The sequence below is a fragment of the Bufo gargarizans genome, chromosome 2, assembly GCF_014858855.1.
Source record: "Bufo gargarizans isolate SCDJY-AF-19 chromosome 2, ASM1485885v1, whole genome shotgun sequence".
NCBI classification, from domain to species: domain Eukaryota; kingdom Metazoa; phylum Chordata; class Amphibia; order Anura; family Bufonidae; genus Bufo; species Bufo gargarizans.
The window spans coordinates 680,382,171-680,410,064 of NC_058081.1; the positions used below are offsets into that span (position 1 = coordinate 680,382,171).

The 27,894-nt window shown below is 48.1% G+C and overlaps 1 protein-coding gene across 1 annotated transcript in view; it reads left to right on the forward strand.

The window, feature by feature from the left end:
• Positions 1 to 27,366, forward strand: part of DLAT (dihydrolipoamide S-acetyltransferase) — a 43,067-nt gene extending 15,701 nt beyond the window's left edge. The window contains exons 7-14 of the mRNA XM_044282302.1: positions 1,307 to 1,466; positions 3,389 to 3,456; positions 5,958 to 6,053; positions 6,201 to 6,308; positions 9,935 to 10,053; positions 10,132 to 10,294; positions 24,184 to 24,320; positions 26,930 to 27,366. Of these exons, the coding sequence (XP_044138237.1) occupies positions 1,307 to 1,466; positions 3,389 to 3,456; positions 5,958 to 6,053; positions 6,201 to 6,308; positions 9,935 to 10,053; positions 10,132 to 10,294; positions 24,184 to 24,320; positions 26,930 to 27,059 (981 nt within the window). The 3' untranslated portion in view covers positions 27,060 to 27,366. The remainder of the gene's footprint in view (positions 1 to 1,306; positions 1,467 to 3,388; positions 3,457 to 5,957; positions 6,054 to 6,200; positions 6,309 to 9,934; positions 10,054 to 10,131; positions 10,295 to 24,183; positions 24,321 to 26,929) is intronic.
• The last annotated feature ends 528 nt before the right edge of the window (positions 27,367 to 27,894 follow it).

Here is a 27,894-nt window from a genome sequence, read left to right on the forward strand (position 1 = left end):
TTGTCTAGCGCTTACAGCCCTACGGACTTCTACCAATTCTTATCTTGGGGTCCTTGTCAAGGCTGACGGCCTCCAAGGGCTGTTTTCCAGATAGATCTGTTCAACAGTTGCTCGGGCATGCGCCCTCGGGTAGGCAACGCCCAGCTGAGTCTTGGCCCACCCGACCAGCGGTCGGCGTTTCTCGGGTCCATCTCCTCCATGCAGTAGCTTCCAGTGTGGAAGGCGGTATCTTGGTCTTCCGGGCACACGTTCATCAAGTCTTACCGGGTGCCTTCCTAGGCGCCGGCGGGTACTGTTCCAAGCAGCAAATTCTTGTAGGCGGCAGTGAGTTACGCATCCTCGAGGGCGTTTCTTTCTCCATGGGCATGTGATTTGTTCCCTCCCCGTGGACTGCTTTAGGACGTCCCACGGTCCTGTGTCCCCCAATGATACCAGCGAGAAAACGAGATTTTTGTGAAACTCACCTGTAAAATCTCTTTCTCGCGTGGTTCATTGGGGGACACAGCTCCCACCCAGTAATTTCTGTTTGCTGTGATTGTTGGCGGTTGTGGAGCCAGTATGGCCCCAGTTCTGGTTTGCTCCGGCTGGCGTTGGTCATTTGTTGGTTGTTTACCGTATGGTTATTTTTTTCCTACTCCTATTGCTTGGGCACAAACTGATATGCTCTCTCCAGGCTGGAGGGGGTATAGCCTGCAGGGGAGGAGTTATCACTTTTCAGCCTAGTGTCGCCTCCTAGTGGCAGCAGCAAGCTATACCCACGGTCCTGTGTCCCCCAATGAACCACGCGAGAAAGAGATTTTACAGGTGAGTTTCACAAAAATCTCGTTTTTTAGCTATTCTGAGCCTTTTAAAGGTGTTACCCGACTCTGTGTAACTGGATAGGTCATCAGCATCTGATTAGTGGAGGTCTCCCAGGACCCCTCCTGTGAGTGTCACGGCTTTCTAGCTGTTTACCCTAGGCCAGTGATGTCACTACCATCGCTCACGTGGCCTAGGTGTTAAACAGCAAGAAGGCCGTGGCACTCACAGGAGCTCCAGTGTTTTCTCAATCAGCTGATCGGTGGGGGTCCCAGGGTTTTACACCACCACCGATCAAATGCTGACGACCTATTCAGAGGATAGGTCATCAGTTGCAAAGAGTTGATATTTTTTTTTGATAACTTGACCTAAAAGAAAACATGGGATTGTGTTATTACATATAAAATGGTGAGAAGCCCCTCCATCATATTAGCAGACCGCCTTACTAACACTGCATAGTTGTGTGTTTTTGGTCGTGCCCTCCCGTGTAACCATATTTCTGTTAAAGTCTTCAGGACTACCACCAGCTTCTTCTGTATCTCCCCCTCCTTCTGCACCCGCACCAGCTCATACCCCGGCTCCTACTGCAACCAAGGGAAGAGTGTTTGTGAGTCCTTTGGCTAAAAAGCTGGCAACTGAAAAAGGCATAGATATTAAGCAAGTTAAAGGTAAGTTACTGTATGTCTTCACTGTATAGATAACATACAGTACATGTTTTATGTCACCTACAATGCTTACCGAGGCCAGCAACTTTCTTAAATATGGGGGATACATATTGGGTATGGTGTGTGTGCTTGTACTACTGATCACTAGAATTTACGTCTGTCATAAACAGAGCCGCTGGTCAAGCGTGTGCACCGCTGCTCCGTTTATTCTCTGAGAGTGCAGGACTACAACTTCTTCTAACCAGAATACCCCTTTAACCCCTTCCCGACAGCCACCATACATGTACAGTTCATGTTGGGTCTTTAAAGATGTCGCACACCCAGGAGCTGAGCGGGCACCATAGGCACTGGGTGCTTACTGTTTTACAGAGCAGACAACTGATGGTCAAGTCTGTGATTGGCGATAATGCCTATCACTGACTTTTTAACTCCTTAGATGCCTTGGTCATGGCATCTAAGCGGTCCTTTCCAGGGAGCACTGTGAAACTCGAGCTGAGTCCTTTAGTTGCTATTACAGTCTCTGGCCCTTTGAAGGCTCCGAGGCCTGTTACAGTGAAGTTGCTATCAAGCCCTGCCTAAGACAGGGCTTGATAAGAGTGCATTGAATCTCCCATTGATTGCAGTGTTAAATCATTGCAGTTTATAGGAGAAGCGATCAGAAGATTGCATGTTAAAGGTCCCTAGGGGGACTTAAAGTAAAGTTTTTTTTAAAGTTTTAAAAAATATAAAAATAAAAAAAATTACATCTCTTTACCTCCCAAAAAATAATTGGATAAACAGTGATCCAAAAAGTCATACACACCTCAAATTAGTATCCATGAAAAATACATATCACCCCACAAAAAATCATCCCTCACGCAGCTCCAGAGACGTTAAAGGGGCTATCCCATCTTGGACAATAGGGGCATATCGCTAGGATATGCCCCCATTGTCTGATAGGTGCGGGTCCCATCTCTGGGACCCGCACCTACAAGGAGAACGGAGCGGAGAAAGTTAAGGAGGGCGCATTGCGCATGCACAGCCGCCCTCCATTCATTTCTATGAAGCCGCCGAAAATAGCCGAGCACTGGCTCGGCTATTTCCGTCGGCCCCACAGAAATTAATAGGAGCGGTGGCCGCGCATGAGCGGTGCGCCCCCATTCACTTCAATGGGAGAGGCGGGAAGCTGTGCCTGGTGGTGGATGGACCCCGGGGTCCTCCAGCCACAACTCTCCCCGGCTCCGTCCTCCTTGTAGGTGCGGGTCTCAATCAGACAATGGGGGCATATCCTAGCGATATGCCCCCATTGTCTAAGATGGGATAACCCCTTTAATATGAAAACGTTATGGGGGAATATGGCAGAATTATTATTATTATTTATTTATTTTTCCAGCTTCCCCCTACCGACTACATTGTATGCAATATTAATGGCTCCATCAGAAAGTACAACTTGTCCTGCAAAACATAAGCCCCCTATGTGAAGAGAAAACTTAAAAATGTATGGCTTTGGGAAGGCAGGGAGTGAAAAACTGAAAATTGCTATGTCAGAAAAAGGGAGATGTCATGAGCCCTGGTAAAAAATATTGCAGCATCAGGGGTGTAGGCAGATGTAAGATGAACGTATGCATTATATCTGTCTTTTAATATTTAGGCTGCATTCACCTGATCCTTCCGGGTCCGTGCCTCCAGTGCAAAAAATAGGACATGTCCTATCTTTCGCTGCATCTTGTGGATCCTGGACACATTGAAGTCAATGGTTCTGCACTGTGATGCGGAGTGCACATGGCCGGTGCCCGTGTTTTGCAGATCCGCAGTCTGCAGACTGCAACACGGGCACTGCCGTTCCGCAGTCATGTGAATGCGCCCTTCACTTCATGCTCTGATATCAGTTGTGCTGTATCCTACTGACCTAGAGTTTAGATATTGGTTTTCTGGTCTTATTTCAGGCACCGGGCCGGAAGGCAGAATTACAAAGAAAGACGTGGAGACATTTGTCCCTCCCAAGGCTGCTCCTGTAATTATTAAACCTCTTATGTTTTATAGTCCTATGCAGAATAATCGTTTAATAATAATACTGTAAACTTTGTGAGCATCTGCATGACAAGTGGGCTGCAGCGATCACAGGTCAGCTCAGCGAGGCACAGGTACTAATCCGGTCTAATATCCAAACTCTGTTAGCGAGATGTTATACACTAAGTCAGCTCAAGATTTTCTTACTGCAGCAAAAAAATGGCACACTATATTAATAAATCTGCCGCATTTTGCATGTCGAGACTTCTAGACCCAATACACAAGTGTCTAGTTAGGCACAAAAAGTGTCTTAAAGGGGTTGTAGCATCTCGCGCATTGGTGGCATCACTGGCACATGCCACCAGTATCAGATAGGTGTGGGTCGCACTATCTGTAGAAAAGGGCACCCAAAGTGAAGGAGCGCTCATCACGCATAAGCCACCAATGTGAGATAGGTGGGGGTCCTACCTCTGTGACCCGCACCTATTTCTAGATCGGGACCCCCAAAGTGAAAAAGGGCACCACACAAGCGCAACCAACGTCCATTCACTTCTATAAGGGTGCCAAAAAGAGCTGAGTGAGTATGTATTGCTTTTTCTGGAACTCCCATAGAAGTGAAGGGAGTGTTCACCACACAATCGGGGACACCTCTCTACTCACTTCTATGGGAGTTCCAGAAACAGACGAGCCAGTGCTCCACTCTTTTTGGCACTCCCATAGAAGTGAATGGAGGGTGGTTGCCCTTGCGTGGTGTGCCCTTGTTCACTTTGGGGGCCCCGATCTAGAAATAGGTGCGGTTCACAGAGGTAGGACACGCACCTATCTGACACTGGTGGCATATTCTAGCAATATGCCACCAATGTGTGGGAAGGGACAACCCCTTTAAACACCTATGAAATGTACTGCACACCATGTACACCAGAATTCTGACTCCTTTAGATTAGTAAATCTGCCTCCATGTTTATAGCTAAACCATCTTCACCCTCTACAGGTTATAGTATAACATAACCTATAGAAAAAGGCACTCTAGTTATAGGCACACTCGTTACATTATGGCCCCTATGGCTAGCATGTATTGGCTGATGCACATGGAGCACCATATACATTTATGTCTGTTATCTTACATTGGTTGCTATATTGCAGTTATATTATAAGCCTGACTACTAGTAATACCCTGGTCACTAGGGTTGTTTTGATACCAAAATTTTGATTCTGTTTCGATACCATAAAAAAGTATTGCAATACTTTGATACCACGCAAAAAAAAAGCTGCGTGCATTCCGCATTTTGTGGAACATCCAGCTCATAATTGAACAGTCCTATCCTATTTTTTAGGGGGACAAGGTGACAAAAAAAGGCAAATCGCGCGTTTTTTCTTTTACGGCGTTCACCGCATAGGAGATTTTTCAATATTTTAATAGTTTGGACTTTTCGGACGTGGCGATATGTAATATGTTTATTTATTGTTTATATATTTTATATGTAAAATTGGGAAAGGGGGTGATTTATACTTAATATTTTTTTATTTTATTTTTTAAAACTTTTTATTGAATAACTATTTCTCCCCTTAGGGGCAAGAACCTGGGATCTTTTAATCCATTGTCCTATTCACCCTGATGGAGCTCTATTAGGGTGAATAGGATGTTACACTCTCCCTACTGCCCTGTGCATAGTACACACAGCAGCAGGGATGTTACCATGGCAGCCAGGGCTTCAGTAGTGTCCTGGCTGCCATGGTAACCGATCGGAGCCCCGGGATTACACTGCTGGGGATCTGATCACAACTGCCACTGCCACCAATGAGGAGGAGACCCTGTGGCCACTGCCACCAATGATTTTAATACTGGGGGTGGGGGCACTGTGCCACCAATGATTTTAATACTGGGGGTGGGGGCACTGTGCCACCAATGTTTTTAATACGGAGGGGAGGGGGAGGGGGGCATTGCGCCACCAATGATGATAATTAACGTTTAATACAAATAAAGCCGGCGGCAGTTAATTGCCTCGGATCGCAGCGCCCTGTCAGAGGTCTGGTGCCGGCAATTGTTTCTGCCGCCGGCTGTATTTGTAATGTATTAAACGTTAGTTATCATTGGTGGCGCAGTGCGCCCTCCCCTCCTCTTCGTTCCCATTGGTGGCAGCTGCACAGGGGGGAGGGAGAGACTGCTTCCTTCTGCCCCGTGCTGCTGAGGGAACATGGCCGCTCTGAGAGCAGCGCGATCCATGTTCCTTGCAGTAGCAGAGCCTAGTATCGATAAAAGACAAATCCCGGTATCGTATCGATACCGGGCTAAAAGTATAGAAAGTTCAATACCCGAAACAACCCTACTGGTCACTATGTTAGTTGAATACCAACTGTATATTATAAGCCGCGGAGTGTACAGTATATATAATATGTAAAAAGTGCAATCGGACTTGATATGGAAAAGACTGAGTACATCGTATCCAGCGCTCGGCTCTGCTTCATCCTGGTATAACGTGTTCTGTGATTACTTTATGCCCTTAGACTCCTGCCGCCGCCGCCCCAGCAGCTCCATCTCCAGCCGTGGCAGCTGTTCCTACTGGAGTTTTCACGGATATCCCTGTTAGCAATATCAGGAAGGTGAGATTGGTGATCCCTGTCTGCTGCACGCCACGATAGTCACGTTAAACAGACCGCCAGAAGCCTGGTACAGGAGGGTCCTGATGTGGACCTAATGCATTGCTGCACCAACTGTGATACGTGACAGACCTCTGATCTTTCCTGCAGGTGATTGCTCAGCGGCTCATGCAGTCCAAACAAACCATACCTCATTACTACCTGTCCATCGATATCAACATGGGAGAAATCCTGAAGTTAAGGAAGGAGTTAAATGAAGTAAGACTGGATTCAATTGTATATTTCTTTGCTTTCTGCACTTTTTCACCCCCCCCCCCCCCAATTGTCTCCTCTGTTTGAACACGAACATCTGTATTCTCCTTTACATCGTGCCTGATGTGTGCCCGTTCTGATGTGCCACTCAATATACTTGACACATTACACTAAACTTCCCATAATTTGGAATGGATAGGACTTCCATATTATTGGAAATTCAAAAGTTTATGGAAACTTTAAAATGAGTTAATCAGGAGGTTTTCTCATGAAGAGAACTTTTTTTTTTTTTTTTGTAATAGGGGAAAGGTCTCTATTGAGATCTTTCCCCTGTAGTGGCTGAAATGCAGCATTACACGGCGACCATGGCAGGGGGGACCATATGCATCAATCGGGGCTTATGGACAGAGGTTGTCATTGTGACACTACATAAGTTGAGACACAATGGAAACAAAGTGATATTGGGTTGCTCAACCAGGAGTAATGATGGATAGGTGCACTGCTAAGACTCACCCAATCTAGTAGTAAATGGTTAATAAATAGTAGTAGGCAACACTTACAATTGGAGTACGTATTTATTTACTAAAATCGGGACAATACCTAAAATAATCACCAGCGATAATAAAAAGCCCCAGAAATGATAAAATAGCAATTATAATAGCAAAAAGTATAAAATAGTGATAAATCCAGGAGCATACACAAATAAATGAATTCATCTCATGAATATCGTAGTTGATTTAACAGCGACTGAATAAATTACTTTTCCAATTCACAGTGGAAGATAAAACCAGTTCAGTTCACTTCCATATTCTGATACAATTGTAGCAGCATAGATTAGGAAAATAGAAAGTATATGTCTCCAAATTCACCGTAATTTGTTGCGATATAGGCAGGGTGTCAGTAGTTGGTAGATATCAAAGCGCTGACATCGATAGTTATCTACCAACTACTGACACCCTGCCTATATCGCAACAAATGACGGTGAATTTGGAGACATATACTTTCTATTTTCCTAATCTATGCTGCTACAATTGTATCAGAATATGGAAGTGAACTGAACTGAACTGGTTTTATCTTCCACTGTGAATTGGAAAAGTAATTTGTTCAGTCGCTGTTAAATCAACTACGATATTCATGAGATGAATTCATTTATTTGTGTATGCTCCTGGATTTATCACTATTTTATACTTATTGCTATTATAATTGCTATTTTATCATTTCTGGGGCTTTTTATTATCGCTGGTGATTATTTTAGGTATTGTCCCGATTTTAGTAAATAAATACGTACTCCACTTGTAAGTGTTGCCTGCTACTATTTATTAATAAGTTGAGACACCTAACCTTTAAAGGGGTTTCCTCAATCCAGCACATAGAATTTATCATGTAGATTAAGTTAATACAAGGCACTTACTAATGTGTTGTGATTTGTCCACATTACCTCCTTTGCTGGCCTGATTCATTTTTCCATCGCACTACACACTGCTCGTATTCAGGGGTTACGGCCACCCTGCAATCCAGCAGTGGTGGTCCTGCTTGCATACTATAGGAAAAGGTGCTGCCCTCTCAGGTGCCTGGGACTGTGGGAGCACACATTGGACGTGTGCAAGCACGGCCACCGCTGATGAATTGCAGGGTGGTCGTAAACCCTGGACACGAGCAGTGTATACTTTGATGGAAAAATTAATCAAGCCAGCAAAGAAGCAATATGGACAATCACAGTACATTAGTAAGTGCCTTGTATTAACTTGCTCTACATGATGAATGCCATTTGCTGCAGTGAGAGGACCCCTTGAAGAGCAGCAGTAGAGACTTTCTGCACAAGCCACTGACCTGTTAGACTTTCTACATGCTTGTACACATAAGCCTCCAAATGTTAAACCTATGAAGAAACGAAGGGGCAGTAGCTCATCGTAAAGAGCTGTGCTCTTAGCCTTCATCACCTCTGCTGGGTTTTTTGAGTGTGTGAAGTACTGATCCATAGAAAATATATGTGATGTACTGCGCACACACACACACTTAGGCTGGGTTCACACGGGCGTCACATTTTGCCATAAGATGCGTCCCGGGTGCAATGCGTTTTGCACGCACGTGATAAAACACTGAATGTGGTACCCAGACCCGAACTTCTTCACTGAAGTTCAGGTTTGGGTTCGGTGTTGTGTAGATGTTATTATTTTCCCTTATAACATTGTTAGAGGGGAAAATAATAGCATTCTTAATACAGAATGCATAGTAGAAGGTCAATTGAGGGTTAAAAAATAAATTAACTCGCCTCCTCCAATTGATCGCGTAGCTGCCGGTCTCCTGTTCTTTCTTCAGGACCTGTGGTGACATCACTGAGCTCATCACATAGTCCAGTGTTTCCCAACCAGTGTGCCTCCAGCTGTTACAAAACTACAACTCCCAGCATGCCCGCACAGCCAAATGCTGTCCTGGCATGCTGGGAGTTGTAGTTTTGCAACAGCTGGAGGCACACTGGTTGGGAAACACTGACATAGTCCACCACAGGTCCTTTAGCCGGCAGCTCATGATTAAAGAAGAGCTCAGCAACTACGCGATCAAGAGGAGGAGGTGAGTTAATTATTTATTTTTTTAACCCTCAATTGACCTTCTACTAAGCATTCTGTATTAAGAATGCTATTATTTTCCCTTATAACCATGTTATAAGGGAAAATAATACAGTGAATAGACTTTCATCTTAGCAACCATGCGTGAAAATCGCACCGCATCCGCACTTGGTTGCGGATGCCTGCAATTTTCCCGCAGCCCCATTCACTTTTATGGGGCCTGCATTGCACGAAAAACGCACAATATAGAGCATGCTGTGATTTTCACGCAACGCACAAGTGATGCGTGAAAATCACCGCTCATCTGCACAGCCCCATAGAAGTGAATGGGTCAGGATTCAGTGCGGGTGCAATGCGTTCGCCTCACGCATTGCACCCGCGCGGAAATCTCGTCTGTGTGAACTTAGCCTTAAAAAGCTGAGCATAGCCAAGGAAAGCCTTCAGGGCAGAGAGCTCTGGGCAGCGCTGCTGACCCTTTGTTTTTTCATCAGGGGTTCAAGTCACCTTTTAAGAAATGAAAGGACGGTCACTCATTTACAAGCACAATAAAGAGTCACGACAGTAGGAGAGCCACAGGCTAGAGTGCGTTGGCTCATCGTAGCCTGTACATTTTAATACTGTACGGAGACGGATCTCTGTACAGTATTAGGGCTCATTCACACGACCGTATGAATGGGTCCACATCCATTCTGCGGGTGCGAACCCGTTCATTTCAATAGGGCCACAAAAGATGCAGACAGCACACGGTGTGCTGTTCTCATCCGTGGTTCTGCAGAAAAGATAGAGCTTGTCCTATTCTTGTCCACAATTGCGGACAATAATAGGCATTTTCTATTATGGTTGCAGCCATGTGCGGTAAGCAAATTGTGGAACGCACACGGCCGGTATCCGTGTTTTGCGTATCCGCAAAGCACTACGGCCGTCTGAGTTGACCCTTAGTCTGAAATTTTGAACGAAGCGGTTTGGGATGTAGCATCTGAAGCTCTCTACTCTCCTCACTATTGATAACCATAACACTGCAGTATAAATGATTGACCCGTGATTGGTTATCTTCTTGTTCTGCAGGTTACAAAGTCTGACAACCTTAAGCTCTCGGTCAATGATTTCATTATTAAGGCATCGGCTCTATCATGTCTGAAGGTGCCTGAGGCAAACTCCTCCTGGATGGACACTGTTATTAGACAGTAAGTCGGACAAGTCCAGGGAATAAGCGGCGTCCAAATTGATTTTTAAGTCTAATCTCCAATTGTCTATTTTTCTAGAAACCACGTGGTGGACGTCAGTGTGGCGGTTAGCACACAGGCCGGCCTTATTACACCTATAGTTTTCAATGCACACGTAAAGGGCCTTGCATCCATCAGCAAAGATGTGGGGTCCTTAGCTGTACGTGCACGAGAGGGCAAACTAAAGCCCCACGAGTTTCAGGTATGTTCCTTGACTTAGACAGAGGCAGTCTGTCACCATAGACATGAGACTAAACATCTATTGATAATTCACCAGTGTCTGATTGGCTGGGCTCTGACTGCTGGGGTCTCCAGCTGTGTCCCCTAAATCAGACTTGGGTGACATACCCCAGTGTTCTGCTACCCTTGTCTGAGATGACCTCTTTTAATCTTTTATTACAGTCCTTATCCACTGGGGATAAAAGTGGGTGCAGAACTGAGCCTCGGTGGTTTATATAAAAAAATAATCTCAAGGGGTTGTGCTTTAAACTAGGTTTTACTCGAAAGTGTATTTTTCGTTTCTTCTTGGATTAACCACTTCAGCCCCGCTAGGTGAAACCCCCTTCATGACCAGAGCACTTTTTACACTTCGGCACTACACTACTTTCACCGTTTATCGCTCGGTCATGCAACTTACCACCCAAATGAATTTTACCTCCTTTTCTTCTCACTAATGGAGCTTTCATTTGGTGGTATTTTATTGCTACTGACATTTTTACTTTTTTTGTTATTAATCAAAATGTAACGATTTTTTTGCAAAAAAATGACATTTTTCACTTTCAGCTGTAAAATTTTGCAAAAAAAACGACATCCATATATAAATTTTTCGCCAAATTTATTGTTCTACATGTCTTTGATAAAAAAAAAATGTTTGGGCAAAAAAAAATGGTTTGGGTAAAAGTTATAGCATTTACAAACTATGGTACAAAAATGTGAATTTCCGCTTTTTGAAGCAGCTCTGACTTTCTGAGCACCTGTCATGTTTCCTGAGGTTCTACAATGCCCAAACAGTAGAAAACCCCCACAAATGACCCCATTTCGGAAAGTAGACACCCTAAGGTATTCGCTGATGGGCATAGTGAGTTCATAGAACTTTTTATTTTTTGTCACAAGTTAGCGGAAAATGATGATGATTTTATATATTTTTTTTTTTCTTACAAAGTCTCATATTCCACTAACTTGCGACAAAAAATAAAAAATTCTAGGAACTCGCCATGCCCCTCACGGAATACCTTGGGGTGTCTTCTTTCCAAAATGGGGTCACTTGTGGGGTAGTTATACTGCCCTGGCAATTTAGGGGCCCAAATGTGTGAGAAGAACTTTGCAATCAAAATGTGTAAAAAATGACCGGTGAAATCCAAAAGGTGCACTTTGGAATATGTGCCCCTTTGCCCACCTTGGCAGCAAAAAAGTGTGACACATCTGGTATCGCCGTACTCAGGAGAAGTTGGGGAATGTGTTTTGGGGTGTCATTTTACATATACCCATGCTGGGTGAGAGAAATATCTTGGCAAAAGACAACTTTCTCGCCCATTTTCCTTGGGGGACACAGACCTTGGGTATAGCTCAGCTCCCTAGGAGGCGTGACACTAAGTAAAACTGTTAAGCCCCTCCTCCATCAGCTATACCCTCAGCCTGGAGATAGAGGCTACCAGTTTTAGCTTAGTGTCCAAGGAGGCAAGACACTCCCTGCTACTGCAGGGCTGTTTTCTCCTTGTTATTTTTACTTTTTCTTCTAATTTTGTTATTTTATTTTTTCTTAGGGATACCAGAGACGCATTAGACCTCTCTGCTCTCCCGGGGTTGAGCTGCGCCAGTGCCAACTTATCTGCACTGCTGCCTCCCCCACAGAAGCAATAGGAGGATCTGGGCAGCAATGGCTCCCCTACATCCCGCCAGCTAGGGGGTCGCCCGCACGCCAAGCCCCTCTTCCAGCTTCCTGCCACTGCGGTGCCAGTGGCTGAAGGGGCGACCCTGCTGGAAAGGACTGAGGGTGAAGACGTCGGACGGTGAGATGGCTATTCCAGCCCATACCCCGTCCCTATCTGCAGCATCTACCCCTCTGGGTAAGGGGGGCACCCGTGGTCGCTCATTCTGAGCGCTCATCTGCAGGACAATGCAGCACAGCAGCATCCTCAGCACCCCCACGCCGTTCCCCCCCACGCTGCTATCTTTCTCCCCCCCCCCTCCTCCCCCTCATTCGGGGCTGACTCCATTTTTCTCTTCTCTCTCTCCCCCTTCCCGCCGAGAACGGGGGGCGGGGCTTAGCGGTCCCGGCAGGGGGCGGGGCTTACGCGCGCGTCATTTTGGGGGCGGAGCTACGTTCTCCTTCACAGGAGACATTTCAAGCGCTGGAGGGGGCGGAGCTTGTTCCCCGTGCTTTCTGCTGAGGTTTCCCGCGCTTCCTCACTCCTGACAGGAAGCTGGGACACGGTGGGGGACTCTAACCTCCTGTGTACATCGCTCGGCTTCTGTGGGCGCTCTCTGCTGCTCTCTGCTGCTCACTGCTGTTCACTGCTTCTCTGCTGCTGCTGATCTGGGCCATCTCCTGACGTTCTTCTGAGGCACTGGTAGGACAGTTAACCCTCCTGGTCATAGCTGCTATAACCCTTTGTGGTCTCTATATTAGAGTACAACCACACTTCAGCATGTCAGATCCCACAGGTGCCCCCAAACCCTGGTACCATGCCTGTACCGCCTGTAAGGAACTTTTTCCGCGTGGGCAATCTGAGCCGCATTGCCTTGCATGTCAGGCCCCGGTGCAGGGCCCGCTTCCCGCTACGCCCCCCGGTGCCTCTGAACCCCCTGACTGGGCTAGGTCTCTGTCTCAGGCGGTGGAAAGCCTTACACACGTAGTGGGCCGTCTCGTGGATAGACCGCCTCTCCCGCAGGCTGCCACAATCCCTGTCGCACCCGCTGGGACTACCGTTTCTGCCGCCCCCACTGGTTCCCTGCCTCCCAGCGAATCTTCCAGGGCCCGGCATACTCAGAAACGTTCAAGGGTTGAGCGCACATCTTCTCCAGATGCTTCGCTCTCTCCGCCATGCGTGCGAGCTCAGTCAAGTCTATCCTCTCAAAGGGATACGCTTTCTGAGGGAGAACTGGCGGATTCGGACGTGGACATGGACTCAGAGCTTCCGTCCAAATTGGCGTCCGCGGTGGGGCATCTTGTCACTAGCATCCGTGATACCTTTCAGCTACACGATGACCCCCCCAGCTCTGAACAGGCCGGCGTGTCCTTTCTCCGCCCCAAACAGGCCTCCAAGGTTTTTCCCATACACGCTGATTTTTCTTCTGTGGTATCCAAGGCTTGGACTCGGCCTAACGTCCGCTTTATTACACCCAAAAACCTGGACATTTGTTATCCCTTTCCAGCGGATTCTGTGACCACGTGGACATCCCCGCCTAAGGTTGATCCTCCCGTGGCTCGCCTGTCCAAAAGCACTACTATTCCTGTACAGGACGGATCTTCCCTCCAGTCTGTTGAGGACCGTCGTACGGAATCCCTCTCCAAGGCCATATTTACTGCCTCTGGTTCGGCCCTTAGACCGGTCTTTGCCTCCGCCTGGGTTGGCAAAGCGGTCTCTGAATGGGGTTTGCAACTGGAACGGGAGTTAGGGTCGGACGTCCCTGTTCAGGACCTCCGTTCCTTAGCCCAACTAATTGTTCAGGCCGGAAAATTCGTCTGTGAGGCCTCCCTTGATGCGGGTGCCCTCATTGCCCGTTCCTCTGCCCTGGCAGTTTCTGTCAGGAGGGAACTCTGGCTGAAGGTTTGGGCGGCGGACGCCGCTTCCAAACGCTCTTTGGCCGGCCTACCATTCACGGGTTCCCGCCTGTTCGGAACCCGTCTGGACGAACTTATATCAGAGGCCACGGGTGGGAAGAGTACTCACCTCCCCCAGTCCAGGCCAATGGGCGCCCCCCGTGGTCGCGCTGGTTCGTCCCGTTTTTCGGTCCTTTCGCAAGCCCACCGGGTCTAGACCCGCGGCCAGTTCTTCTTCCTCTGGCCCAGCCCAGGATAGACGCAAGAAGCCGTTTTTTCGGACGCAAACTACCTGGCGCAAGTCCCAGCCTGCACGGGCTCCCACAGGCCAGCAGCCCTCTGCCTGAAGGTGCGCCCCCACCCACCCGGGTGGGGGGCCGCCTTCTCCTATTCAGGAACGTATGGCGGGCCCACATCTCAGACGCATGGGCGCTCGAGATTGTATCTTGCGGATACAAAATCGAATTTGCGTCCATTCCGCCAGACCGTTTCTTCCGATCCCGTCCTCCGCGAGATCCCGTACGAGTGGCCGCCTTCTTCGCGGCCATTCACTCTCTAATGGACAAGGGTGTCGTCGCCCCCGTGCCTCCGACGGAAAGGTTCAGGGGGTTCTACTCGAACCTCTTTGTGGTTCCCAAGAAGGAAGGCTCAGTGCGTCCGATCTTGGACCTAAAACGCCTGAACCGTTTTCTCCGACTGCAGAGATTCCGGATGGAGTCTCTCAGGTCCGCAGTGGCCTCCCTGGAAAGAGGGGATTTCATGGCCTCAATCGACATTCAGGATGCATACCTCCACGATCCGGTTGCTCCATGTCATCACCGCTTCCTGCACTTTGCGGTGGGGGACGATCACTTCCAATTCGTCGCCCTTCCCTTTGGTCTGGCGACGGCTCCTCGAGTGTTCACCAAGGTCCTGGCCCCTGTCTTGGCCCTTCTACGTTCAAGAAGTGTTTTTCTTCTCCCATACTTGGACGACATCCTGGTCAAGGCACCCTCCTTCTCTCAGACATCCCGCAGTGTGGAACTCACTCTGGAGACCCTGACGCGGTTCGGTTGGATTATCAACCACCCCAAATCTTCCCTTACCCCCTCCAGACGGCTGATCTTCCTGGGGATGCTCCTGGATACAGAGTTGGCGGAGGTCCGCCTTCCGTCGGACAAGCGTCTGGCCCTTCGCGGGTCGGTTCGCAGTCTCCTCCGTCATCACCGCCCTTCCCTCAGATCCAGCATGCGGTTGTTGGGAAAGATGGTTGCCTGTTTCGAAGCGGTGCCGTTCGCACAATTCCGATCCCGCACCTTTCAGAGGGCAATTCTGTCGGCCTGGGACAAATCACCGAGGAGTCTGGACAGGACCTTTCTTCTGCCTCCCCTGGCTCGGGCTTCCCTCGGCTGGTGGTTGCATATCCCTCTAAGGGGGAAGTCCTTCCTTCCACTGAACTGGCTGGTGATTACCACAGATGCCAGCTTACGGGGGTGGGGGGGGGTTTTCCCTCCCCGGTCCGTCCAGGGCGTTTGGTCTCTATCGGAGTCCAGACTTCCAATCAATATTCTGGAACTGAGGGCGATTCTTCTGTCCCTCAGACACTAGACCCATCTGCTGAGGGGCCACCCTGTTCGGATCCAATCGGACAATGCCACGGCTGTGGCATACATAACCCATCAGGGAGGCACTCGCAGCGCTGCAGCGATGCAAGAGGTGACCCTCATTCTCCTCTGGGCGGAGACGCACGTGCCGGCCTTATCTGCGATTTACATCCCGGGGGTGGACAACTGGGCGGCGGATTTCCTCAGCCGGTCCACCATCGACCCGGGAGAATGGTCCCTGCACCCAGAGGTGTTCGAAGCCCTTTGTCTTCGCTGGGGTCGCCCCGACGTGGACCTCATGGCCTCCAAATTCAACCACAAGGTCCCCCTATACCTGGCCAGGGCACGGGACCCGAAGGCATACGGCGCCGACGCGCTCGTCCTTCCGTGGCGCGAATTCTCCCTTCTGTACGTCTTTCCTCCTTTACCCCTCCTGCCACGGGTTCATCGGAGGATCGCGGCAGAGGGCGTCCCCGCGATTCTAATCGCCCCGGATTGGCCCCGCCGGTCTTGGTACGCCGACCTAATGTTGCTGTTGGCAGACGCACCGTGGCCACTGCCCTCCAGGGAAGACCTTCTCTCTCAGGGACCGATCTTCCACGAGCATTTAGGCTCGCTACGTTTGACGGCGTGGCTATTGAGACCGCCGTCTTAACGCGACGGGGTTTCTCCGCGGACGTAGTCCGCACCATGATCCGGGCTCGTAAGCCCGTATCCTCTAGGATCTACTATCGGGTTTGGAGGTCCTATCTGGGGTTCTGTGAGTCCCGGAGCATCCCACCTCTCCGGTTTTCTCTTCCCACAATCCTGTCCTTCCTCCAGTCGGGTCTGGACCTGGGGCTGTGCCTCAGTTCTCTGAAGGGTCAGATTTCGGCGCTGTCTAATCTTCTCCAGCGTCCCCTGGCCCCTCTAGGGCCAATTAAGACCTTTTTACAAGGGGTGGCTCACTCTGTTCCGCCGTACCGCCCTCCAGTTCCTTCCTGGGACCTGAATGTGGTGCTCTCGTCGCTCCAATCAGCCCCCTTCGAGCCTTTACGGGAGGTCTCCCTTCGCCTTCTGTCCTGCAAGGTCATCTTTCTTGTGGCCGTCACGTCTCTCCGACGGGTGTCGGAGTTAGCGGCTCTTTCTTGCTCCGAACCTTTCCTGATCTTCCACCAGGATAAGGTTGTGCTTCGGCCTGTCCCGACTTTCCTGCCAAAGGTGGTCTCCGCCTTTCACATCAATGAGGACATCGTCCTTCCGTCGCTCTGTCCCTCTCCTTCCCACCCCAGAGAACGGGAACTGCACCGTCTGGATGTGGTCAGGGCGTTGAGGATTTACTTGGAGGTCACCGGGTCCTTTCGGCGCACGGACTCCCTGTTTGTGGTTCCGGAGGGTTCGCGCAAAGGGTTGGCGGTCTCCAAGGTGGCTATTGCCCGTTTCATTAAACTGGCGGTGTCTGAGGCTTATCGAGCCAAGGGCAGACCTCCGCCTTTCGGCGTCACTGCTCATTCCACCAGAGCAGTCGGAGCTTCCTGGGCGCAGAGGCATCGGGCCTCGGCTGAACAGTTGTGCAAAGCAGCCACTTGGTCCTCTCTGCACACTTTCACAAAGTTCTATAGGGTGCATACGCATGCATCAGCGGATGCTGCTTTGGGCCGCCTGGTTTTGCAGGCAGCGGTTTCCTGCTGCTCTGGTGGTGTTCCGCCTTGGGTTTGTGGTCCCTCCCTTCTTGGACTGCTCTTGAACGTCCCAAGGTCTGTGTCCCCCAAGGAAAATGGGCGAGAAAAGGAGATTTTTGTATAACTTACCAGTTAAATCTCTTTCTCGCTCTTCCTTGGGGGACACAGCACCCACCCTTCTGTGTTTGGTTACAGGGTTATGGTCTGGCGCCCCGTTGGGTTGCTGGCTGGTTGTTTCCGTTATTGGTTGTTATCCTTTCACTACTTGGACACGCAACTGGTAGCCTCTATCTCCAGGCTGAGGGTATAGCTGATGGAGGAGGGGCTTAACAGTTTTACTTAGTGTCACGCCTCCTAGGGAGCTGAGCTATACCCAAGGTCTGTGTCCCCCAAGGAAGAGCGAGAAAGAGATTTAACTGGTAAGTTATACAAAAATCTCCTTTTTCCCATTTTTTTATACAAAGTTGGCATTTGACCAAGATATTTTTCTCACCCAGCATGGGTATATGTAAAATGACACCCCAAAACACATTGCCCAACTTCTCCTGAGTACGGCGATACCAGATGTGTCACACTTTTTTGCTGCCAAGGTGGGCAAAGGGGCACATATTCCAAAGTGCACCTTTCGGATTTTGCAGGGCATTTTTTACACATTTTGATTGCAAAGTTCTTCTCACACATTTGGGCCCCTAAATTGCCAGGGCAGTATAACTACGCCACAAGTGACCCCATTTTGGAAAGAAGACACCCCAAGGTATTCCGTGAGGGACATGGCGAGTTCCTAGAATTTTTTATTTTTTGTCGCAAGTTAGTGGAATATGAGACTTTGTAAGGAAAAAAGAAAAAAAAAAGAAAAATCATCATTTTCCGCTAACTTGTGACAAAAAATAAAAAATTCTAGGAACTCGCCGTGCCCCTCACGGAATACCTTGGGGTGTCTTCTTTCCAAAATGGGGTCACTTGTGGCGTAGTTATACTGCCCTGGCAATTTAGGGGCCCAAATGTGTAAGAAGTACCTTGCAATCAAAATGTGTAAAAAATGGCCTGCGAAATCCGAAAGGTGCCCCTTTGCGCATCTAGGCTGCAAAAAAGTGTCACACATCTGGTATCGCCGTACTCAGGAGAAGTTGGGTAATGTGTTTTGGGGGGTCATTTTACATATACCCATGCTGGGTGAGAGAAATATCTTGGCAAAAGACAACTTTCCATAGCATCATCACGACGGCATACAAGGAGATTGACCCCTGACCTCTGTAGGGGCAGGAACAGAGAAAGGTTAAATACCCTCCTCCCACCACCAATACCAGTGTTTCCTGTCCCTACAGAGGACAGGGCAGAGAAAGGTCTCCCTGTATGCAGGGAGATGAAGCTTGGAATTCAGCGTGGATACCTTAAGAAATCGCCGGCATCCTGCATGGCGTCCCCCTGCCCTCCCGCGGTCCAGTACTAACGCTGGGCAGGGGTGTGGGGCTCTACCTCGTCCCGATTTTCGGGGCCTGTTCCCTGGCGCAATCTCCCTTCCGGCATCATCGCGGCAGCTGGGTGCGCGCCGGCGCATTGGGCGCATATGTTTGACGTCACGGCCGGCGACCCGGAAGTGACGTCAGTGGCGGCAGAGTGGAGCTTAATTTAAAAACCGAGGCCTGCTCCGGACAAACGCTCCCAGGATCGGTCCCCCACTGTGCGGAACCCTTACCTTTCGGAAGAGGCGACCATGTCGGTACCGGAGCGGTCCCCCAGAGCTGAGCCGCCGCCAGCACTTCTAACTGTGAGTCCCCTTCGGGGGTATTTATGAATGGGTCAGGGAGTCTGTTGATCCCCCTCTCCCACGATGATATTAGGGGGGGGGGAGGAGGAGCGGGCTCTTGCTACATGCTCAGTGCAGCTACGGCAGGGCGCAGGCTCATCATATAAAGGTGCTATCGGACAACACTACAGCCATTGCCTACCTCTCCCATCAGGGGGGAACCCGGTCCGTAACCCTTCAGGCGCTGGCAACAAAGATCTTTGCCTGGGCAGAACAGAAGGTGGCCTCTGTATCGGCAGTTCACCTGAGGGGGATACTAAATCAAGAAGCAGATTTTCTCAGCCGCCACAGGATCGATCACACAGAGTGGTCTCTAAGTCCAGAAGTCTTCAGTTTAGTGGTAAGGAAATGGGGGTTGCCCGACGTAGATCTGTTCGCCACCAGGGCCAACTCAAAAGTGGAAACATTCTGTTCCCTAAACCCCAGGGACAGGCCTCATACATTAGACGCCTTCGCCATCCGTTGGCATTGGAAGCTATGCTATGCCTTCCCTCCACTTCCTCTAATCCCGAAGGTGGTGCAGAAAGTTCTCCAGGACAAGGCCACGGTGATTGTGATCGCTCCCCTGTGGCCAAAGAGAAGTTGGTTCTCATCTCTCCAGAGACTTTCTCTACAGGATCCATGGCCCCTTCCGGTACGGGAGGACCTACTCCAGCAGGGCCCAGTTCTGCACCCAAACCCGCAGTTTCTGAAATTAGCAGCTTGGATCCTGAGTCCCAAACCCTGAAACTTCAGGGACTATCAAACGAAGTTATTGCTACCCTGAAAGCTTCCAGGAAGAAGGTAACGTCAGCAATCTACCTTAAGATCTGGAGACGTTTTTGTTCTTGGAGTGGGGATGAATCGCCACATTTACATAAACCTAACATCCAAAGAATACTGGACTTCCTACAGCGAGGTCTAGATCTGGGACTTAGGCCCTCTACCTTGAAGGTCCAGATCTCAGCCCTGGCTTGTTTTTTTGACCAAGATATAGCCGGTCATCGTTGGATCAAAAGATTCATCAAGGCAGCGACGAGGCTCCGCCCAACGATCACCGCTCGCGTCCCTTCCTGGGATCTGAACATCGTTCTTACAGGCCTTACCTTACCGCCCTTTGAACCCATGTCTGACTGTCCTATAAAATTATGGTCCTTGAAAACTGCCTTCTTGATTGCGATAACTTCGGCCCGCAGAGTAGGAGAATTGCAAGCCCTATCGATCAGGGAACCCTACCTCCGTATTCTAGATGATAGATTAATTCTCCGTCTGGATCCTGGTTTTCTCCCCAAAGTGGTATCAAATTTTCATCGGAGCCAGGAAGTTACCCTACCTTCCTTCTGTCAACACCCTGCTAATGACAAAGAAGCCACATTTCACTCTCTGGATGTTAGACGGGCAGTCTTAAACTATATCACTGTGACGGAAAAGTTTAGGAAGTCGGACAGCCTACTAGTTCTCTTCGGAGGAAGACTTAAGGGCCAGAAAGCCTCCCGGTCATCTATAGCCAGATGGCTCAAAGAAACTATTAGTTTTTGTTATCAATTACAAAATCTTACATGTCCAGTCCACATTAGGGCCCATTCCACCCGGGCCATGTCCTCCTCTCAGGCTGAGAGAGCTGGGGCTTCCCTGGAGGAAATCTGTCGTGCTGCCACTTGGTCCAGCATTCATACCTTTATAAAGCACTATCGCCTGGATCTTTCCAGATCATCTGATCTGTCCTTTGGGCGGAAAGTCCTCCAGGCTGTAGCCCCCCCTTGACTGATATATTTTTTATATCTCCTTGTATGCCGTCGTGATGATGCTATGGAAAGACCGGAATTAGACTTACCGGTAATTCTGTTTCCATGAGATCATCACGACGGCACGTTATTCCCTCCCTTGATTCAAATTATTTGACCTACCCAGGTCTCTAGAAGGTATGGAGTAATACCTTTTTTCTTGTTTTTACTGTTCTCCACCACCGGGTTGCTCTGTGTGATTTTGGAAACACTGGTGTTGGTGGTGGGAGGAGGGTATTTAACCTTTCTCTGTTCCTGCCCCTACAGAGGTCAGGGGTCAATCTCCTTGTATGCCGTCGTGATGATCTCATGGAAACAGAATTACCGGTAAGTCTAATTCCGGTCTTTTCCCATTTTTTGTATACAAAGTTGGCATTTGACCAAGATATTTTTCTCACCCAGCATGGGTATATGTAAAATGACACCCCAAAACACATTCCCCAACTTCTCCTGAGTACGGCGATACCACATGTGTGACACTTTTTTGCAGCCTAGATGCGCAAAGGGGCCCAAATTCCTTTTAGGAGGGCATTTTTAGACATTTGGATCCCAGACTTCTTCTCACACTTTCGGGCCCCTAAAAAGCCAGGGCAGTATAAATACCCCACATGTGACCCCACTTTGGAAAGAAGACACCCCAAGGTATTCAATGAGAGGCATGGCGAGTTCCTAGAATTTTTTTTTTTTTGCATAGGTTAGCGGATATTGATTTTTTTTTTTTTTTTTTTTCTCACAAAGTCTCACTTTCCGCTAACTTAGGACAAAAATTTCAATCTTTCATGGACTCAATATGCCCCTCACTGAATACCTTGGGGTGTCTTCTTTCCGAAATGGGGTCACATGTGGGGTATTTATACTGCCCTGGCTTTTTAGGGGCCCTAAAGCGTGAGAAGAAGTCTGGAATATAAATGTCTAAAAATGTTTACGCATTTGGATTCCGTGAGGGGTATGGTGCGTCCATGTGAGATTTTATTTTTTGACACAAGTTAGTAGAATATGAGACTTTGTAAGAAAAAACAAAAACAAACAAAAAATTTCCGCTAACTTGTGCCAAAAAAAATGTCTGAATGGAGCCTTACCAGGGGGGGGGGGGGGGGGGGGGGGGTGATCAATGACAGGGGGGTGATCACCCATATAGACTCCCTGATCACCCCCCTGTCACTGATCACCCCCCCCTGTAAGGCTCCATTCAGACATCCGCATGATTTTTTACGGATACATGGATCGGATCCACAGAACGCATGCGGACGTCTGAATGGAGCCTTACAGGGGGGTTATCAATGACAGGGGGTGATCAGGGTAATCAGGGTGATCACCCCCCTGTCACTGATCACCCCCCCTGTAAGGCTCCATTCAGACATCCGCATGATTTTTTACGGATCCATGGATACATGGATCGGATCCACAAAACGCATGCGGACGTCTGAATGGAGCCTTACAGGGGGGTTATCAATGACAGGGGGGTGATCAGGGAGTGTATATGGGTGATCACCCGCCTGTCATTGATCACCCCCTGTAAGGCTCCATTCAGACGTCCGCGTGTGTTTTGCGGATCCGATCCATGTATCCATGGATCCGTAAAAATCATGCGGACATCTGAATGGAGCCTTACAGGGGAGTGATCAATGACAGGGGGGTGATCAATGACAGGGGGTGATCAGGGAGTGTATATGGGTGATCACCCGCCTGTCATTGATCACCCCCCTGTAAGGCTCCATTCAGACGTCCGTATGCTTTTTGCGGATCCGATCCATGTATCCGTGGATCCGTAAAAATCATACGGACGTCTGAACGGAGCCTGACAGGGGGGTGATCAATGACAGGGCGGTGATCAATGACAGGGGGGTGATCAGGGAGTTTATATGGGGTGATCATGGGTGATCAGGGGTTTATAAGGGGTTAATAAGTGACGGGGGGGGGGTGTAGTGTAGTGTGGTGTTTGGTGCTACTGTACTGACCTACCTGAGTCCTCTGGTGGTCGATCCTAACAAAAGGGACCACCAGAGGACCAGGTAGGAGGTATATTAGACGCTGTTATGAAAACAGCGTCTAATATACCTGTTAGGGGTTAAAAAATTCGGATCGCCGCTGGCAGGCTGGAGATCCACTCGCTTACCTTCCGTTCCTGTGAGCGCGCGCGTTCACAGGAAATCTCGGCTCTCGCGGGAGGACGCGTATATGCGTCCACCCAGAAGAGCAGGACCGCCGGCAGGACGCAATCCTGCGTACGGCGGTCCTGAGGTGGTTAAAGGGATTCTGTCACCTCGTTTTAGGTTATAGAGATGCGGACATGCACGGCTAGATCGCCGCTAGCATATCCGCAATATACCGGTCCTATAGGGCTGTGTCCTTTTATTTTGTTTAAAAAATTATTTTAGAGATATGTAAATGAGCCTTGTAAAGGTGCCCAAGGGGCTGTACTAACCTTCCTGGTGCCCAGCACCGCCTGCGTCCTCCAAATCTCCTCCTTTCGTCACGGTTAGATTGCCGTAATCTCGCGATGCGCAAGCGCAGTTCCTTCCCTGAGGCTGATGCCAGCACAGGGAAGGAACACTATACCGGCACTGTGCATGCACGAGCTCGCGGCAATCTAACTGTGATGAACGGAGGAGATTCGGAGGACGCAGGCGGTGCTGGGCTCCTTCACAGGGCGGGGGGGCGGGGGGGGCTTGGCTGGGCACCAGGAAGGTTAGTACAGCCCCTTGGGCTCCTTACCAGTCTCATTTGCATATCTATAAAATAATTTTTTAGGCACAATAAAAGCACACAGCCCTATAGGACACATATATTGCGGACATGCTAGCGGCGATCTAGCCGTGCATGTCCGCATCTCTATAGGCTAAAACGAGGTGACAGAATCCCTTTAACTTCTTTTCTTTTTTCAGATTTATCTCTTTCGGTTTTCTCCTATCCCCCTTGCTTGAATCCTATTTCCTGGTCTTTCGTGTGTCCGCTGTCCCATCATGCCTTAGGGCAGCGAGATGTGTCCTGAGACCAACCACACCCCTTGTTCTTACCAATGACACTTGTGCGTCCTACATTTATAATGCAGGACGTAACCAACAGCAACTGGATAGCAGAATAGATTTGCCACAGGGTTCAATAGTCACCTAATAACTTTAGAATAGCAGTTTTGATAAATAATGGTGTTATTTGAGGAAAGTAATAAATGTATCTCCCCCCCCCCCCCCCCCCCCACACATCACTGTTTTATGTTAGTGGCACAACCCCTTTAAAGGTCTATTGCTGCTGGCATAGTTAAAAGGAGTTGTCCATGTTAAAATATAAATTGAATAGCATAAAGGGGTTAAAAACAATAAAACATGTTACCCTTGCCAGTCCAAACCTCCTCCGCTCCAGCAGCACCTCCTGTCGGGGCTTTGTTTATCTGGGTTTAACAGTGAAGTGCGGTATACAGGCGCAGCATTGCTGCAGAGGCAGGGAGGACTGACCAGCAGCAAAGAAGTAAAATCAACCAGATGTATAAAATTGTCGTTATTGTGCGCATTTCTAGGGTGGAACTTTTACAGTTTCCAACTTGGGCATGTATGGAATCAAGAATTTCTCCGCCATAATAAACCCACCTCAGGCGTGCATCCTTGCCGTGGGAGGATCGGAGAACAGACTAATACCAGCGGACAACGAAAGAGGGTAAGGAAGTAATGTCGCTGACTGGTAGGGATTCTGTTCCGGCAAGACGTTGCCTTGTTTTGCCAAAATAATCTCACCAATCTTGAAACGCCTTGATGTGCTTCAATAGATGCCAATTGGACACATATTTCAGTGGCTATTGGAGAGTTTCTCGAAGCTCTTGCAGCGCCTTAATATGCTTCAATGGATGCAATACAGACATACAACGGGTGGCTCATAACCTCTTGTGTAGATAGGACAACAGGAACTATTAACCCTAGAAGACCCTAATTAAAGGGAGGGAACTCGGAATGCCCTGCCGATCTATACAGAGCACTCGCCCCGTAAGGGGTGACCCCGTCTGGATACCTAACCGTATACCCGGGCAATATCCCTAGTAAACCCTTTAAAATAGTTCCCAACGTGCCATGTTTCATTAGGTAAGTCATCAGGGGAAATAGACAAAATAGGGTATCCTTCAAAAAATAGATTACAAATTTAATATAAATGGTATGAAGCTGGCAAAGTTAGTAAGTCAAAAGGTATGCATAAATAAAATGAGGGGAAGGAAAAAAATAACCCACAAACCTCCCATGTAGTAATTACATACATGCCCGCCAGTGGGTATAAGCTGTATGTCTATACACCGGATCTGGTGTAGCAATTTAAATGGCTGTGTCCTGCGCGCCTGATCCCGGGGACCGCCTATCTGATCGTGTATACAGAACACATGACCTACGCGCTGCGTCACAGAGGATGCAGCGTCCCATGGAACACAGCTCTGGTCACGTGGGGCGGAACCTCAACAATGGGGAAGGTGGGCCTGATGCCTAGCAACCAGGATGCCCGGATTAACCCAGTGGCGCCCCGATTGTTGCGAGTGGGCATAAATAAAAAATGCCTGCTGATATTCCACAAAAAAAGAGAGAAAAGAAAAAAAAGGGCTTGTTAGACAGAATACAGACCACACTTAATTACTGATAGGGCAAATCATATAGGACAACTCAGCAAAATTACAAACAAACAAAAAGACTAAAAAAGTAGGGAGAGAATTTTTTAAACAAGCAGGGGAATTAATTATAAATCTAGAAATAAAATGGGTGAGACTGGACAGATTGAGGAGAATACCGCTCCTCTCAGTCTCGTTTAGGGGGCTGTATAGTATGCGAATTGAATATTTAGTGTTTGTATGTCTATCTGGTGCAATGCATCTATTTTATCCAATTACAAGTAAAAGTTACGTTTCATCTCCCTTTGCCCCCATGGGGGTTTATGTTTTATGCCCCTGTGAAATCTGGTGCAGACCTAGACAGCCTGTGTAAGTTTATGTTGTCTATACATTAGTAAATCTGCCCCAGTGTGTTTTGGTGGGGGGATTTTTTATTTTATTTATTTTTTGTTATGCGTTGGTTAAATAAATGTTAGATAAGCGCTTGTTCTTCCTCCTGATTCCCGCATATACTGTACATGGACGTATGAATCAGATGGGGCATGTTGGAGTCTGATATCAGTGGGTTTGCCTGACTTGCATCTAATGTGTATGGGCAGAGAACAATGTAAATCCCTGCAGTAATCTCCGCCAGAAGGAATGCTTTGCCTTGAAAACATCAATGATGGTGAAATATGCCTAGTGTAATAGAAGCCGCACATTTCAGGTGGAACCGGCGCATATGATCTCGTTACCAGCTTTAGGGTTATGTTCAGATGTGCTGTTCAAAACCCAATACACAAATTTTTTGCATGGAATTGAAGTATTTTGCTGTTTTTTAGCCCTTTTAAGGACACAGCGATTTTCTGTTTTTCACACCCTGCCTTTCTGGAGCCATAACTTTACTTTTCTGTTCGCATAACTGTATGAGGGCTTGTTATTTTGCCGGAGATAATGGGACCATGTAATATTGCATACAATTCCAAATGGGGTGGAAGTGGGGAAAAACACAATTGTGCCATAGTTTTATGGGTTTTGTTTTTACGGCGTTCCCTGACCTTCATTCTCCGGGTCGGTACGATTACAGCATTCCATTTATATAGTTTTGTTGTGTTTTAATACAAAAAAAAAATATAATAATTTGGAAAAGAATATATTTTTTTCTCTTTTCATCGCCATTTTCTGACCCATGTACCCTTTTTATAGTTACATCTACGGAGCTGTTTGAGGGCTCATTTTTTGTGGGGCGATCTGTAGTTTTTATGCTTATTATTTTCGGGTGTGACTTTTAAGTCACTTTCTATAAAAAAAAAAATTGGGGGGAGGTGAAGCTACAAAAAGAATGTAAAATTGGCCTTCTTGAATTTTATTTTTTTCCCATTACAGGATAAATACATTTATATTTTAATAGTTGGGGATGCAGCGAGGCATATGAGCTTAATTTTTTTTTAACTGTTTATGTAATATATATATTTTTACCTATACGTGCAATCAGATTGCCTTTCCCACACACTAATGTAATTATTTAGTGCATGGAAAATTCATTCTATTCCAATGCAGCGCTGCCACTTGGAGGCCTCCGTTAGAATATATCTGTGATCGGCCTGGTCGACTTGTACAGGCTCAGGCCTATCATGACTAAGGAACTCCAGTTTCTGTTTCAAGCTACTTGTCCATTCCTTAATTCTTGTTTCTATTGCAGGTTTGATGTCGCCAATATAATGTCTGTTACGTTGAGCTGCGATCACCGCGTGGTGGACGGAGCTGTCGGTGCTCAGTGGTTGGCTGAATTCAAAAAGTTCCTGGAGAAGCCGACCACCATGCTGCTATAGAGTGGATGTTCTCCTCTACAACTATTTATATCGGCCTCTCTGAACACTTACAGAAAACCTACATAACATTTTTTATTTAAACGAACAAAACGAAGCGGTGTAGTTCTTACCCCCGTGCTGTACAGATCACCAGTGCTCCACTCCAGTCATGGGTCTCTTGAGGACTGTGTGGTGTCCATGTCATCAATGTTCAGTGTCTTCCTACAAAGGTCAATGATTCCTACAAGGTTTCGGCTCTCCTGAATATATATACGCGAGATCTGCATATTTTGCCAATTAATAAATGTCTCTTTAGACAATACAGAGACCTTTGTTTCTTTGTTCTGTTTTTCAGGTAGTGTATTTTAGAAAATCAAGCAGTTTTCTGTAGTTACTAGATTATCATTTTTAGGAGCCACTCTTACAATTGTCCTGCGGTAACCTGGAGTCTGGATCTCAGGAACACTTGGGTATAGAACGTATGCAATGCCTTATCTAACAGTTCATCACCCCCCCCCCCCCCCTCCCCACCGGTCACCAATTGAACATTTATGGGACCAGCTGGGACGCCCTGCAACATCTGTGGGCAAACGTGCTGCCAGATACCATATGGGACCTGTATACCTCCGTGTCCAACTGTACCCCATCTTGTATCCAGGCTAGAGGCACAACAGGGTCCTAGAGCCTCCCTTCAATAGCACAGTTTTCCCCCCAAAAATGAGGCCTCGCTCACATCTCCGTTAGGAGATCCAGCAGACTGTTCCGGCAGAGAGCAGCCTGCCCGATCCTCTACTTCACCGCCAGATCCCCATTGACTGCAATGAGGTAGAGACGAAAAACGTTGCTTGCAACGTAC